Here is a 19,946-nt window from a genome sequence, read left to right on the forward strand (position 1 = left end):
CTAGACCAGACCAGGCACCCCCACCCCATAGCAATGACACTCCTTGATGGCAGCAGCCATCCCCAGCAGGATGCAGCCTGACACAGACACACACTCAAAAACAGTTTAGGAACAACTAAAAAAAAAAACTTGAAGAACAGCACAAGGTGTTGACCTGGCCTCCAAATTCACTAGATCCCAAACTGATCAAGTGTCTGTGAGATGCACTGTGGAACAAGCGTGATCCACAAAGGCCCCCACTAACAACATCCTCTTGCCCGTTGGAGGTTCACCATGCATGGCCAGCTGCAAGGAGACCTCAAGGCAGAACTCGCTTGAGGGATTACATATCTCAACTGGCATCCTTGGGATTTGTCTTGAGGAACTAGAATGCATTGCTATAAAAAGGAGCCACTGGAAAACCAAACCTTAGCCTTAGAGAGTTGCTAATTGTGTATTGTTAGCAAGCAGCCTTTGTAAACACATGAAGCCAAATTAGAGTTGTTTATAGTGTCATGTTGAATAGAAGCCTGATTTTAACCCCCGAGAGAAACCGTGGTCACTAAAACTGCCTGACATTTGGTGCTGGGAATCTAGAGTTCAGTATACATTACATGTAATAATAAAGACTTTTGTGTTCAACATTTGTACAAGGAGATCTCTGCAGGAGAGCGCAGATAGTAATTTCCCCACCGACACCCAACAACATGTGTTGTGCTAGCGCAGCCAGACATCAGTCGGGGAAATAATGCTCCCCTTTTTACTCGCTCCATTTCATTTACCTCGGCGTTGCAATCATTATCTGCATTGCACTCTCCTCCCACGTAATCGGAATGCAACAAGTGCATACGTGGGAAATATACGGGAGAGCCAACGCAGAGGTAGGTAAGGCGTTATGAGGAGGAGAGTGGACACGTGGGTACGACAAAATGTACCGCACACAAACAACCAGCAGAAAGCAATGAAGCATAACAGACGGCGAGTTTATCCAAGGTCAGAGCATTCCTAATACTTTCTCCTAAATTTATTTCTCCATGCAACTTTTGCATAATCCTGAATATTCAACTTGCACGGCAGCTCTTCTGCAGATCCAGAACCTCTGCCTTTTTTGTTTCTTGAATTGTTGCTTAAGCAGCTGCAGGCTAATGTGAATTTCTAGTTGTCAAAAAAAAAAAAAACGTCCTTTAAGACGCATTCGTCTCTTTCTGCATTATCCCTGTCGCATATAAAAATATCTTGAATTGTGGAGCTGTAAACATGGACTAACATGTTAAAGTGTGTCTGCACGGTCTTGTTTTTCAGATTTCCTTTCCTCGCAAAGACAAACAGTCTGCAAGAAAGCAATCCTTCTCATAACACCCACACAGATACGCTCAGAAATGTGCCTTACATCCACACATGAGCACTTCCACACTCAACTACTACTAGCTTGCATGCACCAGCGGAACTAATTGTTTGTAGAATTGATTTCTTATTTAATTACCAGACAAGCAAATTAGTTTAAACTTGAAATCCCAGAGCCACTCAAGGGGAATTAAAGTGCTTCCAAAAGTTTTCAGCAGAGGGGAAAATGAAATTTTCTTTCATGGTGATTGGTTATGTCGCTGAGAGGAAGGCTTTATTGCACTTCCACCTAGATTTATCAACTGAGCATACACAGCGTCTCCCCAAAGAGAACTGTGAGAGCTTTAATGCGTCTCTTTCACTGGCTAAATTGAGAAGAGAATATATAGTTTCAATAGTGCACCTTCGGCAACTGCATCTGAATGCTGAAAGCTGTTTCTTTAAGTTGTCACCGTGTGAAAGAGGATAATGATGCCATCAGTGGCAACGGTGCCTTCAGGGACAGAACGGATGCATGAGTCAGATTAAACTGAAATTGAGGAAAACACCGAGAGAATGTGTTGGGGTCGTGTTTTTCGGCAGTTTGCTTATGATAATTTCATGCTCGTCGTTGTTATTGTTTTATAAAAGTGACACAGTGCTCGCAACTGTAAAAATGCGCAATTACATTAAATAAACATGATTAAAGTGCAAAGTACATTTTATGGAAGCAATTTTCTGAGGCATTGTTTTTTATTTTTACCCTCACCTAAAAAAAAAAGGCACTTTCCAACATACTGTACAGTCATCAAAGATACACCGATCAGGCGTAACATTATGACCGCCTTTCTAATATTGTGCAGGTCTCCCTTGTGCTTCCAAAACAGTTCTGTTCTCTGGTGTCTGGCAACAGGATGTTGTTAGTGGGGGGCCTTTGGGTCCTACGGATTAAGGGGAGGGGCCTCTGTGGATCATCCCACAGATACTTGATCAGTTTGGGATCTAGTGAATTTGGAGGCCAGGTCAACACCTTGTGCTGTTCTTCATGTTTTTTGAGTTGCTCCGAAAGCGTTTTTCAGTGTGTACCTGTGTCAGGCTGCATCCTGCTGGGGATGGCTACTGCCATCAAGGAGTGTCATTGCTATGGGGTAGGGGTGCCTGGTCTGGTCTAGGTGGGTGCCACATGTCTACATCCACATAAATGTCCAAAAGTTTCCCAGCAGGACGTTGCATTGTCACAAAAGGGCCAATGTTATTCACTTCTCCTTTCAGTGGTCATAATGTTGTGGTTGACTGGTGTATTTTTGTATAGTTGAAAGAGAGTCTGTTACCTGCACATGGGAAAAATATGACAAATAAAACTGCTTGTAAACTGGCATTTCGATTTGCTTAATCTGCTGCGCTATGAGCAAGATGCTGTCTTCACCATGCCCACCTAACCAGCTACATACTGTAATATCCATTTGAAATGTCCAGTGGCAACATAACATTAACCAGCCGCAATTGTTTGTAAGGTTTCGCTGCGTGAAATCTGGCCCTGAAAGCTTCAGTGTTTACACTGCAGCAAATAATACAAATGCAAGCCAAAGTACCGTGTAGCTCCGCTGCAAAAGAAGAACAAATGTCATTGCTTTATTTAGACACAAAGTGCTTTCTGGTGAGGTTATGTTTACTGGGATTAGACACCACGCTGCGTGACCCGCCGTGTCGCCACTATTAAAAAGTCCGTCACAGCTCATGTTTTCACTCCCGGAGCTGACGTTAGTTCATCTTATTGTCGTTCCCCACCGTCCACCATGGGTTTCAGAGCATTCAGCCCCTCGGCCCTAAGTCCCTGGGACGCTCTCTCACCCGACATACGAAACACAGACTCTCTGACAACCTTCAGGTCCAGACTCAGAACTCATCTTTTTGAAACTGCTTGCTCCGTTTGACCCGTTTTTCGTATAATCTCATTTATTGGTATTGTTTTAAGACTTTTTGTGTAATTTTTCAATGAATATTAAGTCAGTGTGGTATATTTGTCTCAGCCGTCACAAAAACAGCTTATGTACCGTGCAAGAATAAAAAAAAAAAAAGGTCATTGACATGCAAAACAACAGTAGCTAAAGCAGAGATTAACAATTGAACAATTGCAGATCTGCTGTTCATTTTTATTTTTATATTGTTCGCAATCCAATGCGACTGAAAGCATCTTGAATGCCTCTTTGTTTCTCGGCCTCTAATTTCCTGATGAATCATTTCGGAGTTCGAACAGAAGGCGCCGTGCAGTGCCACCTTCCCTCCACACTGCTCACAGTTGGCAGAGGAGCCCGAAACCTGATGGAGAGAAATAAGATCCCATTACTACACTGACAAAGGGAAATAAGAGTTGTCAGTGTTTCTGAGCCACGGCGATGTGAGGTCATCATTATTCACCGGCGGCTCCCAGGGTTTTCCGCGGCGAGGCGCGCAGAAGGTGAGATGCACGGAGGAGAGAAAACGCTGAGTGGAGAGCCGCCGCCGTCTTCTTTTCCTCGTCGCGAGCTTCGCTTCCCCGCTCCCTCCGTCTACATCACGGCCGTCCTCCTCCCCGTTGTCGAGTCATCACATTTTCTGCGGAAAATGAGATTCGCCGTGCCACGAAGACTGATGATCCCCTTTAACCTCAGCTACTGAAGCACTTTCCCCGCTCCAAAATAGCTACCAGGCCTCTTTGTCTGTGCTATTTGAAGGCCTCTCATATCTTATGTTTAAGTGCTGTTGACTTTGAACATGCCCTGTTCGAGTCTAGATAGGTCGCCGTATCAGCTGGGCCGACTTGAGAGGGGATCATTTCCTTTAAGTATTCTCAAAGAACACTCGACTGGCGTATCCCAAGGGCGAATTGGATAGCACTGTGGTAATAGTCGTGCTTTCTTCACTTGGGCAGCATATATATCATCGGCTCAGGAGCGTGTCCTAGAATCAGGAATGTTGTGGTAATTGCGCTCGTGTTTGACGGCTTTGGTTACGCTACACGGAGGATTTCAAAGTAACTGCGCATCTAAATGTGATAAAGTGGTTGGACTAAGTGGGCTAAGTGTACACATGACACGGAGAAACCAGGAGCAACTTACATGAATGTGGAATTTGCGGAAAAAAACAAAACATTGCCCTGTTCAAACCTGTCCCGGCTAATCCTAACACAAGTGCAGGTGTGATTGTGATTGAGGATGTGTTTAAGATCTGCTACACGGAGGATTTTAAAGAAACTACAAATCTGAATGTGATAACATGATTGGACTAAGTGGGCTAAGTGTACACATAACACGTGAGGAGCAGCTTGTAGAATTTGAGTAAAAAAATAAAAAAGTGCGGGGTGAGCAAGATACATTGAGGGTGTATTTGAAATCTGCCACATGGAGGGTTTCAAAGTAGCTACTAGGGGTGTAACGGTATTTGTATTCATCCCGCGGTGTCATGGTTTGGCGCACGTAGTCATATGGTGAATACGTCTGAGTGAGTAGCCTATTAAAAAACAAAAAGAAAAAGTCGAGTCCTCACTTCAGTCCAGGTGAAGGTAATGAGCCTAAAAGCTGACAGCAAACGTCATTAGCCTACAGAAGAATAAAAACAGACGAAGAAGAAAAGGATGTACTAAGAGAAGTGTGGAGTTGGAAGAGCCGCCGGCTTCGTTTAAATCACCAGTGTGGGAACACTTTGGTTTCCCGGTGCAACATAACGGCAATGGCACGCGAGTGTTGGACCGGACAAAGACTGTCTTCCGACAATGTTTCGCAGAGGTGCGGTACGTCGCTGGAAACACATCAAACTAACGCACATAAGACGGCATCACCCCGATATGTCTATTTTTTACTTTTATAACAGGATGTGGTACGTACCGAGGTGCGTACCGAACCGTGACTTGTGTATACCGTTACACCCCTAGTCGCTACACATCTAAAATGGTTGGACAAATGCACAGAATATGCCTCTGCATCAATTTGACGCCACAGCTACGACTTCAGCCCAGACCCTACGCAGACCCTATCACCGTAGCCTGACGTACACCTCCCCAGAAATGTAACTAGGCGTGGCGGCGACGCAGAGCGCAAGAGTCGTGACTGGTCAGAACTGATTGTTTCGGGTCAATAAAGATGGAAACGTTAACTGAGGCTAACTTTGTGTGACTCGTCTTTGACGGAATTTCGTTGAAAGTTTCAGTCGCCATTGTTGAGAGTGAAGCAGGAAGTAGAAACAAAAATTAACCCAGCTGGCAAAAACCGACTAGCGTTTGGGTGGCGTTTTTACAGAGAGAGCCAGACTGACGAGCGCACAAATAGAAAAGGCGTTGGCTACGTGCGTAGGTTACAGCGTCAATGTCCCGTAGAGGCGTAGAGCTTAAATGGGCTAAGTATAGACATGACACAGAGAAACCAGAAGCAACTTGTATGAATGTGGAATTTGAGAGAAAAACCATGGAACTGAGTAAAAATATGTAATATGACTTAGAGATCACTGCTGCTGACGGTCTATAAGAACAGTTGATGAATTAATGATAATGCAGTAGCTAAAATACCATTGGTCATGCTAGAGGTCTGCGTCGGACTATTTTTTTTTTTTCCCCATTTCACTGAGTCAAAGGGTATCAGACGTTCGTATAACCACCGCAGCTGCACAAATAAGAGTTTTAGCAGAAGCGTAAGTAGTTGCCAGCGTTCAGTGTGCAGGTAAACATAGCCTCTGAGTTTGTGATTTTTATAGAGTTTCTTGGGGAATGGGAGATTAAAAGAATATCAATTCTAAAATATACAGAGAGGAAAAATAAAAGAGAGAAGGAGAGAGAGGGGAAGAATCTCATAGAGAGAGGGGGGAAAAAACTATTCTCTGGGAACACAATGCCGGATGGCGTGCTCCAGCTAAATAAATTATCACGGGGGCTATTTTTAAGCTGAAGTGTAAATGCAGTAATCCTTGGAGCAGGAGCTGCGAAGAGCCAACACACAGAAGCCACATCAGGGAATACAGCTCTGCCTTTATCTTCCCCTTCCTCCCTCTCTCCCGCCACACTCTCTCTTTCCGCTTTCTTTTACCTTCCCTCTCTCTCTCTCTCTCACACATACATCCTCCCCTCCACACATTCCCACCCCAACCCAGCACCTCTATCTTTTCTCACTTTATCCATTTCCCTTTTCTCTTTCTCCTCTCCCCTGCCTTTCATATGGTAAAAGCCTCTTTTCTGTGTCGGGAGTGTTTTGCTTATCACTGAGCCCTCTATGGGGACTCCACCGAGTTCTATTGTAATAAACAATAACAGACCTTTGAACAAGACAGGGAGGGGAAACATGTAAGTGGCACGCAAAGAAGCTGCAGTCAGAGGATATTAGGCCACAGTGGGTCATTCTGCAACAAATCTTTCTCCGCCGATGTATAATGCTGAGGCCGTAATTTTATTTTTTTTTATACTCCGGCCCCGGTGGGACAGTGTCGTCAAGCCCAGGGAGAGCTTCCTCTTAAGAAGAAGCCGTGGTTCTTCTGCGGTATTGTGCTGTTTTGTTATAGGAAAAGAAAACCTCCTCTGCTGCTGTTTAATAGCACATAATGGGTGATCGTTAATCACCAGCACAGCCTGAGGTTTTACAAGGTTAATGACGGCATGGCCAACCTCTCGACTGTGTCCCATTCCTCAGGTATTTGTCAGTGTCAGCAGAAACCTGTGAGCCGAGGGTAGCTCGCAGTTCTCCCAGTCACCGTATCCGCGTGTCTTTCTTTTTTAGTCTCTTTGCGTCTTTTGTGCTCGAGTTCTTTCTCTCTTTTCCACAGTGGGTCTATTGTATTCTATTCTATTGTGTAAATCTCTTCAGTATAAGAGTATTTGTAATGTAATGTAAAGCAGAAGCGCCAATAGCTGCAGTTCCTCAAATGACCACTTGAGGCTGGCTCCGAAAGCGAGTCGGTCCTCACAGATGTCCGTGTTAAATTGTCCAAAAAAAGGCCTCTAAAGCTAAATCCCCCATCCTTGACAACTGTACGATGAGAGACATTTTATATAATTAACTTAAATTGTAAATTGTAATTAGTCTTAATTTTCCACATTTAAGGGTGTGGTTGCTTTGATTGACAGACAGGTCCCATCTCCGGTCCTCCGAGGCATCGCTCACCCACCTCAGCTCCTCTCACGCCCCACCCCTTTGCTGATTTTTGAATCAACCAGGAGTTGGGCGGAGTTTGGAACTGCCAAGATGGCGACGGCCAGAGCTGCCCACATTGAGCTTCGCAACTGCTCTCCAGTTCCTCCATGGGGGGACATCACAGAGGGCTCAAACATCTTTATATGCAGTCACTACTTAAAACTAAGACAAACTGTACTTTCTCACCCCGGAGAAGTTACAACACAAGAAGAGGTTTTTTTACTCAACAATTAATCAACTAACTATTTCAACTCTTGTCATGCAGTAAATGACTTAGCTAGCACATGTAACGGAACAAACAATGGCACAAACACTGAGATGTAGCTGGTAGCTCGAGTATTTTGTGGGCCTAAGATTTTATTATTCCTAAGGAAATGGGAGTTGTAGGTCTACTGTAACTGTGCAAAGTCCAGTGTTCTCCAATGTAAAATTCTTGTTTTTTTCAATGGAGTCTGGTGACTTTGAAGCAAACAGAGATCTATATAATCGCTTCATTTCCCCATTGGAAAGGCCTGGCTGCTTCCACTGTAATCACGTTTTAAAACCGATAACCACCAAAGATGCCGCTGAAGGCTTTGGCAGTTTGCACCAGTAATCCCACCGTAGCAGAACGAGGCTATTGTGCCTTCCTGTTTAACACCATGAATCATCTTACGCACATTTCCTCAAATTTCCACACAGACATGCTCGGAGAGATGCACGCAGATGTTCTGAAATAAATGAGGGTCTTGTTTTTTTTACTGTTCCACTTTTTGCTCCTTTGCGTCGCCGTCTTAAAGCCCCGAAGGCCATGACAGCTTTGTGTCAGCAGAGATATCCTGCATGATAGAGCAGTGCAGTAACGGAAATGGTGCTGCGCTTAGTTTGACAGTCCCCTGCTGAGCAACTAGAGGAAGCTGAACCATGGAGGCATGGGCTGTGCGTGTGCAAATGTGCGAGCGTGTCACTGTATGTGTTGGCAGGTGGCAGTGGAAAAGGCACGGTGGCAAACAAATCCAACTTGACACAAGTAAGAATACTAAAATACAAGCACTTCCAGAACCACCATCCCACTGTCTCTTGCGCTGCATAAAATAGACTTATTTACTTAACCTCACCGGGTTTGGCTGATGAGGAGCGCTGCTTTAAAGAGATAGATGGAGTGAAAGAGAGGGGGAAACATCCCGTCAGTTGTTTATGTTGTTGAAATCAGGGCAGGAAAAGAAGCAGGCGCGTTTGCTCGGAGTCGCAGTAGAAGAAGAAGAAGATGACCTATTTTGAGCACATGCTGGAAGACATGGCTCTTTAAACCTTATCTGAGCCCCGCAGAGACTCGAGTCTCTACACGTGTGTCCGTACACATATGTCTGTACACATATGTCTGTACACATATGTCTGTCTTGTCAGTGCCCTTCCTAACTTGTCTCAACGCTTTATTAATTATCGATGAATAATTCGCATGTGGCAGATGTAGCTGCACTCAGCGACCCCTCATTTTCTTCTTCTGGAAGATTGCAAGTCACACCCCACCCCTTCTATACAGCCTATTTGTAAAGTGATTATACTCCAGACTGCAGCCATATTTGTTGTACATTTGTACATTTGAGGCTTTCAGGAAACTAATTATTGAACCATCAAGTTAAACAGGTGATTGTTCACAAATTACTCCAAGAGAGTTCTGGTTTATATGTGGATCCCAATGCTTGTTTAACTGTGGTTCCTAATATACTATATATTGCTCTGCCTGACTCAAATGACATCGTCGGTACCTTGTGTAGACATTGAGAAAGCAAGGATTGACCTCTCACATGTTTTGGCAATAAGGCTGTTAACAGTAATTTTTGGGTGTAATATGTTTTTGTCTAAAAAACATAACTAGAACCCCAAGGAGTCTAGTGTTGTCCTATAAACATCCATCCAACAGGATAATACTTGTACATTTTTTTTTAAATCTCTGTAATGATTATTGACAGTAGAGATTGAAAATTATTATTATTTGTGTTCAATTTCCCTTTAATACAGTACAGTGGATCATTTCTTATTGTCATGAAATTCCATGAAACTCAGCCACAAGCCCAGCAGCACAATTTAACAATAGGTACAGCTCCTTAAAACTTCTGCAGGTGTTTCTCAAAAACAAGTAAACTGGAGAGTTGTCAACATATTTGTTTATTTCTTGGAGATTCATAGCAGCAGAAACCTCCAGAGCTGAAAATTTAAAGGGGAACTACTGTTTTTTACAACCTGGACCTTATTTCTGGCATAAAATACAATTGTTTACTCACCCATATAACTTTTGTGTAATCTGTAGTCCTTCGGGAGATATTTAGATTTGCGTATATCCATATAGTGGGAGTGACTGGGGCACCGAAACGCAGGCTCTAAATAACGCATTGTCTGCCGCGAAACTCGTTCATTTCACCAATATTTGTTATTGTACGCTAGTGCTATTCCCTGTTGAGTCTGGAGTTACCTGTTATCATCATGTAGGTCAATCTACAGAGCTGCGTTTCGGTGCCCCAGTCACTCCCACTATATGGATATACGCAGTTCTAAATATCTCCTGAATGACTATAAATTACACAAAAGTTATATGGGTGAGTAAACAAACGGATTTTATGCCAGAAATAAGGTCCAGGTTGTAAAAAAACAGTAGTTCCCCTTTAAGCAAAAAAAACAACAACCTACAGTTCCGTGAATGGCCACTCGAGTCAATGCCCATAGGCCTCTATGTTAAAACTTTACAGCAGTAATAAATATGCTTACAGCAGTACAGTGGCTTTGGTTTCTATAGCTAGTTTCCTCATTCATGACAACTGTAAGGTTGTGGATTTTAACATAAATCAATTGTTTAAAAGTATATCAAGTCTTAAATGCATAATCGAGGAAGCAATCGCTTTCATTGGAAGGTGGATGCAGCTCGATTCATGCGCCACCTTTTTTGACCATTACTGAACTAATCGGAAGTCAAACAGAGTCGGGCACTGCCAAGATGGCGACGGCCAGGTCCACCACACTGAGCTTCAAGACCACTTCTTAGGAAAACTATGGAGGATATCCTTCCTGTTACGCCGTAACAGTGTGGCTCAGTTATGTGTATTTAATCATTTTTGGACACGAATGGAGCTCAAAGGCATACGATCCTTATCTTATCAGTCTTTTGTTACATAGACGACACTCGATAGCAACCTGATGGATTTGTCACTTCATGGGATTTGTTGACAGTTGCAAGCACTAAGCCTTTGAAGACGCATCTTCATGTTTCCCAACCACCAGGTACATGCACAGATCCAGCTTATAGAACAGATACTTCAAAGCCGGATGGACAGAATCAGCGCAACGCCTTCCTTGTTTACATTTCCACACAGCCGAGAGGCAGCAGATGTAGCCGCACAGTGAGGTGTGCTTTTGATTGAGCGAGCAAGACAGCTCTGATTACGGATGCACAGTGGAGAGCTGTGAGGGAAGAGGAGAAAGTGAGGGGCCGTGAGTAAGGCATGGCAGGAAGAGAGAGCGAGAGAATTGGATGATCCAGACATTTGACTCCCTGTCTCTAAAAAGCTGCTCATCTCTTGATAGTGCCAAATCACATTTATCACTGGCAGAAGAGTAAACTACTGCAGGGTATAGGCGCTGTGTGCAGGTAGCGCATGTGTAATGTGGCTGCACGCATTTATGTTTGAACATAGGGGTATGAGAGGCTCCGTGTGAATTACACTGCGAAACAGTACATTAATAACATAGCCACTCTCCCTTTGTTTGGGACGTAAATGTGAAGAGCGGGTTTTGTAATTGGTTAGTTTAATGACTGGAGACACACCGAGTGTTCTCTGCCTCTCATTCACACACTCGCACACTCGCAATTACACACCACAGAAACATGCCAAAATTGTAATTTTCTGTCAGATGCTGGAGCACACACACACTCCGCTCCGTGTCAGGAAGGCATTCACACGCTGCTCTGTTTAATTTAGGTTTGGCAGATTACAGTAATTACGTTAAAGAAAAGATTTCGCAGAGTGCTTTGCCCTTTTTATGTCCTTGAAGAGTGTATCGGCGCCGGCTGAGGGACGAGCGCTCTCCTTCCCCGCGTCGCCATTTAACAGTTAAAACTCGATCGGAAAATACCATTGCACAGGAGGGTGTGAAAGCGGAGTGGGTGTGTGATTGTTTTGCATGGTTTTTATGGTTTTATGATCCCCTTTGATCACGGCAAAGTGTTTCCTCGACGTGACCGCAGTCACAGCGGCGAACTGCGCTTTATATCACGACGCAGAGCGCGTGTGAGTGAGGGTTTGTGTTTGCGCGGTGACAGCCGAGAGAAGCGTAGTGACACCAGCGTAAATTGGAAATCCGGAGTATGTCAATGAACTGCACCTCTGGGCCCTGCTCTCCATTCAGAATAATACGTGTACGTCGCATGTGTGAGACGGATGCAGCCGGCGTAAACCGCCCATGAAATTAAGATTCCGCGTGCTAACGTGGCCGCTCGCGTCTCGCGGGTTGACAATGCAAACTATCCTTGAAATTAAGATGCAGGCCAGGAGACATTCCTGCGAGCTGAGCTCTCCCGCGCTCTCGCCGTCCTCTGAAGTCGGAGGGAGTAGGGGGGATTTGAAGAATCTTTCGAACACGCTGACAGCTTGTCAAGGCCCTCCTACGACTGTAATGAATTTCAGTCTTTTGTGGTGTGTGTGGTCCCGCTGCACTGATAAGCCCTGGCGCTAATACAGTTAACAGGGACTAAGTGTAAGTGTGTGTGTGTGTGTGTGTGGGTGGGGGGTGGAGGGGTATTTACTTGCTCGGAGCAGAAATAGCTAGATGCTACGCAGTGTTTGTCAATAATGGTGGTTATGAATTTGCATGGCTGGTTGTGTGTGTAATAATAGACGCGTTGGATAAAAAAAGCTCAGCTCATTCAACGACTTTACTTCAATATCTTTTAGATACTGGTACTGAGGGTATTTTTTCTTATGTATGTATTTCTTAGGTATGCTAATGTGGTTTTGTCTGGATTTGTGGCCCTCGATATGGACAACGTGTCGCCACTTCCTTGCTTTAGCCAAACTGATGCTATTTTCCCGGGGATACGGGCAGGAGCATCTTTGGAACCAATTTGCGCAGTACGGTCCGAAAGTAGAGCCACGCGGAGCTGGGTTATCGATGACAAGACCACACTTCCGCCAGACTCACTTGTGTTTTCATTTAATTAATATTACGCTGCTCTTCCTCCACCAGTTACGAAGATATATTTGACGTGTATTTTAGTGTTTTAGTTTGGCCCAAGTCCCACCCACTAACCTGGAGGAGGTGGAGCTTATGACCTATACTGCAGCCAGCCACCAGGGGGAGCTCTACTTGCTTTGGCTGCTATTCTTAACCTGCCCCTGTGGAAGCGGAACTCTTATTTTCGTGGACCTGAATGCCTCTTCCCCGACTTCTTTTTTTTCTTGCCGCATCCAAAATAAATCCTCGGCTCCGCGTTGGCTCTCTGCCCCGAGTTTCAGCCCCCACTGTTGAATAAAATAATTTATAAAGTCACAAATCTGTTGCACCGAGCTCCGCATCCACACACACACACACACACACAAGCTGTTGTCAGAGACGGGGCTGGCATGTATCTTTGTGCCTTGTCATCACATGCTCTGACTGAGCTCTAAATGTCACTTGTCTCTCTCTGCTTCATCTGCCTGACTCACCCCCCTTGTCTTCGCTCTGCATTTGAAGTGCTTGTTTGTGCGTGTGTGTGTGTGTGCACGAGCGTGTGTCGCTGACATGCTCTGGTGTGTATGCGTTTGATGGACGCGCCGCTGCTCTCTGCACCTCCCTCTGGAGGGGGCCCGCAAGCACGACGATGCCCACTGACTGCATTGATTTTCTCTTGCCATTTTATAATTGCCCCCCCCCTTTTTTTTTTATCCGTACCCCCCTCTCTCTCCCCTCTTTCTTTCTCTTTTATCCTGTCTCCCTTATCTCCTCCCTCTCTCTTCTATTTTTCTAATTCCACCCCCCACTCCCCCTCCCGATCCATTTTTATGCCTCACTGTGCCCGTGCTTGTTATCTCGGCCGCTTTTTCTTTTTTTTCCCTGTTTGATCTCAACTTCTTAATTTCCTCTCTCATCTACGTCACACAGCTCCGTTTCGTTTTGCGCCCGCCGCTCCCCTTCTCTCCCCCCCCCCCCCCCCCCCCCCCACCACGCTCCTCTTGTGATGGTCGTCATCGTTTCTCTTTTTGCTCTTCTGTTTCATCTCAGTTTTCTTTCATTTTTCTACCCCCCTTTCGTATTTTTCTCTAACCTCTTTCCGACGGGACTGTGCATAATTCCACTTTGTCTTTCTGATGTTTTCTCTTATGAACTTTTTTTTCTGTTTTTGTTTTGTTTTCCCGCAGCCTCTCTGGAGTGCACTCCATCCTCACCGTAGCTCGGTGGAGCAGGACCGCCCGGAGGATGCCGAGACACGCACCGCATCGTCAACACCCACCCCGGACTCCTTCCTTGGACCGATCTCACCTCTTCGGCTCACACCTTCGGTCTCCCATCATTAACTTTTCTGGAGGCTGATAGAAAAAAAACAAAAAAAAAACAAAAAAAAAAACATGCCTTCTTCCCGGCCGCTCCTGAAAAGCTCCCACGAGCTCTGACTCGCCGTTTCCTCTCGGTCCAAACAACTCCTCACAGCTTCCTGGAGTATGACCAACAGTTTCCATCCCGGCCGTCCCATCTCCAGTCATTTCTGACCTTTGCTGCCAAACCACTACCAAACGTCTCACGCTATGACTCCTACACTTCTCTCATACGTCCCCTCAAGAATCCGGCCGGGACCCCTCTGTCTCCCCAGAATCCCACACTCGCTCAGCTGGGTTTCCTAAAAGCATTCAAACACACACAGATAACTTCTGCATCATTGCCTTGTGTTTGGACAGTAACTCTTTTGCGTGCTTGTGTGCTTATTTGCTTTTAAGGATCTCACCCCAGAACACCTCCTCTCCTACCATAAAGACTGACACACGGCGTAATCCAAGTTTTCATCCTGTCACTCAAACACGGTCTCTCGGTCTGCCTGTGGCATGTTCGCTCTTTCATCGTGGCACTTTAATGTGTGCCCCCCCCCCCCCCCCCCCCCCATGCGTAGCCTTGTGGTTCAGCCTGCCGAGGACTTTTAAAAAAAAAAATAAAAAGGCAGAAAGACTGACTGTCCACAAGACGACCCACATCCCTTTCCCCCCTTTGTCCTCCTCCAGACTATATTCCCTTAACCGCAGAAGAGTAACACATTTGACACATCTACTGTATATATGTGTGTGTGTGTTTTTGTGCTCTTTCTTTGTGCATAGGTCCAGTAAACAGTGTTGGACACCGCCTGGTGAAGCATCCATACCCATGTCGCTCTCTTACAGGTTAGAACCTGAGGAAACTTCACTGTGAAATCAGCCAACAGTTAGTAGGGGAGTAAAGACAGAACCTGGCGTCCTATTAGCTACGGTTAAGTCGGCTCCCCCCGAAATGAATGACATCGTTGTGAAAAGCCAATCCGAAGGAGATGAAGCAGAACCTGGGGAAAAAAACCAAAAGGAAATTCCCTTCGTGTCCCTAAAAGTGCGGTTCTAGTTGGTAAGCTAATTTGGCGACCCAGGAGGGGGAGGGGGAGGGGGGCGCAGCAGAAGGAAATAAAAGGAAGGCGAAAGGGCTCCGTGAACCAAGGGATGCGTCGACTTGAAATTCTTTTTACACTAATGAAGAGAGAAGAAGGAGAAAAAGACGTCACGGATAACACAAGAAGAGCCTTTTTTCATTTCCTCCCCTCTGTATCTTTTTGTCTGCTCTCCATCTCGCCGCTTCAAACTATTTTTAGAGGAGATGTGTCGAAAATAGAGTAGAGAGGAGGCGTGCTGTGCGCTCGCGAAGAAAAAAAAAAAAGAAGCTCATCAAGGAAATGTTGTCTGTCGGTCATATTAGAAAGACACTCCGCGTTCTCTCGCCGTCTCATGAAAAAATCTCTGCTGTCAATGTGAATAATGGCCACTCACTGTTGATACTCTAGGTATTTTAACTGCACTTCAAGAAGCACACGTGTCCATAAAGAAACATCTCCTCCGCCACGTCTACGTCTACGTGTAAATACGTTATTAAAAACCTGTAGCCACTGTAACGACCTCTCGATATCAGCCGCTCTTTTCGGCGTTTACTGGAGTGATATTTATCAAAAGCTAATATCCACGCTGGTGTAGCATGAGCTGTTGTCACGGTAACAACATCTTTTTCTTTTTCTGGACGGGAGCTGTCAGTCAGAGGGGGATGAAGTAGCGGGCGCAGTCGGGGAGAGAGAATTGGGGGGGTGGGGGGGGTCAGTGCCGGGGCCCCTGAGAGCCATCGTGCTTTTAATGGGATTCCATTTGTACACAGGTCCCTCTGTGTCCAGCCATTCATTGCTGGGATAGCAGTCGTGGCCCTAATGCGGCGAAGACCTGTGAAGCAGATTGAATAGTATTGATCAGTTCTGCGGGACATACAGTCGGTCCTCCAGGATTACTAAAACCTCAAGGACTGTGTGTGTTTGTGTGTGTGTGTGTGTGTGTGTGCGCGCGCGCTGACAGTCACATAGGAATGGAGTTGTCCGGGCTAAAACACAAGTGGTTATTTCACGGTCGGGTGGAGATGCCGTGTCCACGTCTGTCAAGGCCGGCGGAGGAAGGAGGGGGAGGGGTGGGAGCTTCCGTTGGGTTCGGAATTTCTCCGCTCATTGATTTCAGATTGGGAAATGTCCATAACTCAACCGGGAGGAGTGGCTGTCGTTGGGAAAACGACGCCGGATGTGTGTGACGTGGCTTGATTTAATTTGCAAAAGACGCTGAAAAGGAGATCCTGACTATAACCGATCAATGTATTTATGTAGGGTAAATTCTTTTAAAAAATCTATTTAATCACATAGGCATTCGAGTGAGCATTTGATATGTTTAGAAAAATGTATATTTGCTTTCTTGCCAAGTAAAATATGAAACTTTATTCTGTCTCAAGAGCTAGATGAGTTCCGCTCTTCTGTGGCTTTTGTCCAGCAGCTGGTTGTAGCTTAGCCTGGTAGACAGCTGACAAACTCCATCTACCAGCATCTCTAATCTGTGAAAGAACTGACACACCAGTGAGATATACACCATTCAGCCACAACATTAAAACCACCTGCTGGATATTACGTAGGCATACCTTGCACTGCCAAACCTCTATGGCTTGTTGATGCATGGACATAGGACCACGTGGGTGTCCTGTGTTGTCTTCCATCAGGACTTTCAGTCCTGTGAGTTGCAGGGTTTGGCCTCTGTGGATCAGCACATCCTGCTAGATGCTCAATCAGATTGCTGTTGGGTGGGTGTGTGCTTGGTCTCCAGCTGTCTTTAGGTACTAAAGTACGATCCACATGAATTTGCATGTCCCTGCAGGACATTGCATTGCAACCATATGGTCCATGTTAGTCTCCTCAGCTGTCAGTGGTCTCAGTGTTGTTTATGATGGGTGTATGTTAAGGACTCACCAAACGGACATCAGAACTATTGACAAAGAAGGCCGACCCGTGACGCCCGCCTCGCATTGCCTGTGTCCTGACCAAGAGGTTACCCTTGAACTCACCACCAAAGACTACAGTCAATGCCCGGCAAGCACATACACTAGGTTTGCAGGAGGCAGTAGTCTGTATCTGACATTTAAAATGGAAAACTGGAGCTACAATTAGCAGGGAGGCTAGCCATAAAGCTTTGTGCAGAGCTGGCCTCTCCTGATTCACGAGGTCATGAAATTATTTGTGTATTTGATCAAAACAGATGAAGATGAAAAACCCTTGTGTGCGTTCGTTGAACTCCACCCTTCGGTCCGCTTTTGTCACCTTAGTTTCTTGTTTTGTATACTGGCTAGGTCAGCTGGACAGCAATCAGAGAGATATTTCTGATCAACCCATTTGCCGATGATTCAACATTGTCAATTGGCTGAAAAGCTGCAGACAAGGTGTCCAGCTGACGGCAAAAACTAAGGTCACAGATGCTCACTGATGGTCACTGGCCCACACCCAACCGTCAGCTTGGTGTGTCACGACCGTAGAGGTGCTAGAAGGTGGGGTTTGTTACTTTGCTACCAGCTCTGTTTCCCTATTTCCAATCCTTTCTCTAGCCTGATCAGGTGACTGTATCGTCATATTTAACCGGCATAGACCTGTGTCAGTCTTCCCGTCTAAATCTCTGCAAGAAAGAAGAAAGTTTTTGCTCAGAAGCATTTCTGCATAAAAGCCTGACAAAACTAATGTCCACGCATCCCCAAAATCCGGTGGGCGAAGAACACAAAGCTGACTCCTTGTGATCTTACAGTATTTGAACACTTGCATTGAATTTCATCATGTTTTTGATGATCGCCCTGTAAAGAAAGCCCTAACTGTGTTCTAACTCTCTTTCAATACCGCACCTCGATGTGGCTTTGGAGGATTATTCAAAGCGTTTGTAGCTAAATGTATTCCTTTTCTCTCAAAGTGTCTTTGAAATTAATTTTTACAAATTTTAGGTCAGGACCTACATTTGCTTGCGGGCATTCCGCTGCATAACAAATGTAGCCGTGTGTTTTTAGTGATCTATATCCCAGACTGCAGCGCTGTAATAACGCATAGTGCAAGCAGTGAAATATTGATTCTTTATCAATACTCTCCAGAGGGTGCGTGTTGCCTCCTTACAGGAATGGGGAGGGAGGGAGTAGATTTTCCACTGGAGGCACAAGGAAAACTTTCCACAGTGTTCCTGGCTCTGATTTCCTGGCACAACCAGCTCCAGACGTGGCAGCCGTGCCAAGGTGTCCGTGGACTTGCCTGAACTGGCTGAGCCCTCAGTCTCCTTGTACCTGCAAGAAGTCTGGCACGCACTCGTAGACGCCGATACACTGGCGCGGCGTTACACAAGACGACACAGACGGTACAAACCTCACACAACGTTATTGCACAAGAACTCTCACACGTGCCGGCGCACATGTAAAAATGCGCACGAAGCCCGACTTTGTGTGTGAAACACAAATACACAACCACACACACAGTGACAGTATAAACAGTAATAATAAACACTCTCATAGCCGCTGACGTGCTTCACATTGGTTATGCATAAACAAATGGAGACATGTGACATCTCAAACACAATCTCAACAGAAGACAAACTTTTTCTTTTTTTTTTTTTCTTCCTGCCACGTTGACAGCATGTTTGAATTCTGTTCTGAGTGTTTTTGTAACAGGCATGCAGACAAAGTCCCGATCTATCTACATATACGGTGCCTAATGATGAATAATGATGATGCTGATATCATGATGAGTATATATATAATAAACAGATTAATCTTCATGTGCCGCGTGTTCTCTGTTTATTCCGCCTCGATCTCATCTGCGATTGGCCAGCTGTGATGTCAAAAAGTGCCGTGATACATGTGACATTGCATTTCAGCCAGGTTTGACCCGGTTGGCACACAGCAGCGGCTTCCATTAGTGCACGGACACCTGCGGGAAAGCGCTACAGATCCAAATGGAACTTTTTGTGTTCTTTTTCTCGCGTTTAAGCAATTTGTTCTCTGCATTTTAACCCGTGCGACTGAGCTCACTGCAGAGTGCAGTCACGCAAGGTGCCCGGGGAGACGTCTGCAGGCTTTCAGATGCTTGCTCGAGGCACCTCACCCATGGCCACAGAGAGGATTGAACCAAAGCTCCCAGAGCTGCTTTTCTAATCATCACTATAGCACAGCCCTAGCCCCTCTTTTTATTTTTACAGCGCCAATACCGATCAAAACCCAGAGCAAGCCCTAACCCTTACCCTTTTGGCAGGAAGAAGCCTTGAGCACAACCCAGCTCATATGAGGGGGATCCACCTGCTGGACGCCGGAACCGGTAGAGAGACAGAAGAAGAAGGGAGGTGGAACAGATGAGGAGGAAGCAGTGGAGGATGGGGGAGAAAGAGTCCACGTCTCATCCTCTATTTTTCGGCTCGAAGGCCCTGAAAATGGGCTTTCTCAATCAGCCTCTTACTATGAGCACATATGCGCACACGGCCCTGATTAGCAAGGTTTTTGAGTGCTACATTCTTAATAAATTATCCCTGTTTGATTTCATGAATATTTGATGTTTAAGTCGTTAGTGAACTACTTGGGAGTGAAGCCGCATTTTCGGGGATGCAACAAGCCAGTGAGAAATTCCAATAAGAGACTCACACTTTCACTTCTCTTAAACGGTGCATAGTAAGCTGTGCATAATAATGGTTAACTATATAACCTCTTTAATAATTTAAGACGCTTCCTGTGATTGTCAAAAGGATTCTTATACATTATCAACATTTTTAATTGGCATAGTTTTTGTTGTCTGACCCTAGGTCTTTCGGTTTATGTGTATTTGCGTATTGCCGCCTTCAAATGGGACGCCGTGTGCAGAAAAATTCTTTCAAGTGGTAACATCAGCTGTAAGTCGCGTGAACGCTGCTGCTGCCAGGTAACTGTGACGTCCAGGAGTGAAAT

General features: G+C 45.4%; 1 protein-coding gene across 2 annotated transcripts in view; it reads left to right on the top strand.

Annotated features, from left to right (window-relative positions):
- Positions 1–14,540, top strand: part of samd12 (sterile alpha motif domain containing 12) — a 113,217-nt gene extending 98,677 nt beyond the window's left edge. For both annotated transcript variants that reach the window (XM_084563223.1, XM_084563224.1), the window contains exon 5: positions 13,826–14,540. In XM_084563223.1, the coding sequence (XP_084419349.1) occupies positions 13,826–13,857 (32 nt within the window). In that variant the 3' untranslated portion in view covers positions 13,858–14,540. The remainder of the gene's footprint in view (positions 1–13,825) is intronic.
- Positions 14,541–19,946: the final 5,406 nt, after the last annotated feature.

Source organism: Chelon labrosus (assembly GCF_963514085.1).
Source record: "Chelon labrosus genome assembly, chromosome: 16".
Lineage (NCBI taxonomy): Eukaryota > Metazoa > Chordata > Actinopteri > Mugiliformes > Mugilidae > Chelon > Chelon labrosus.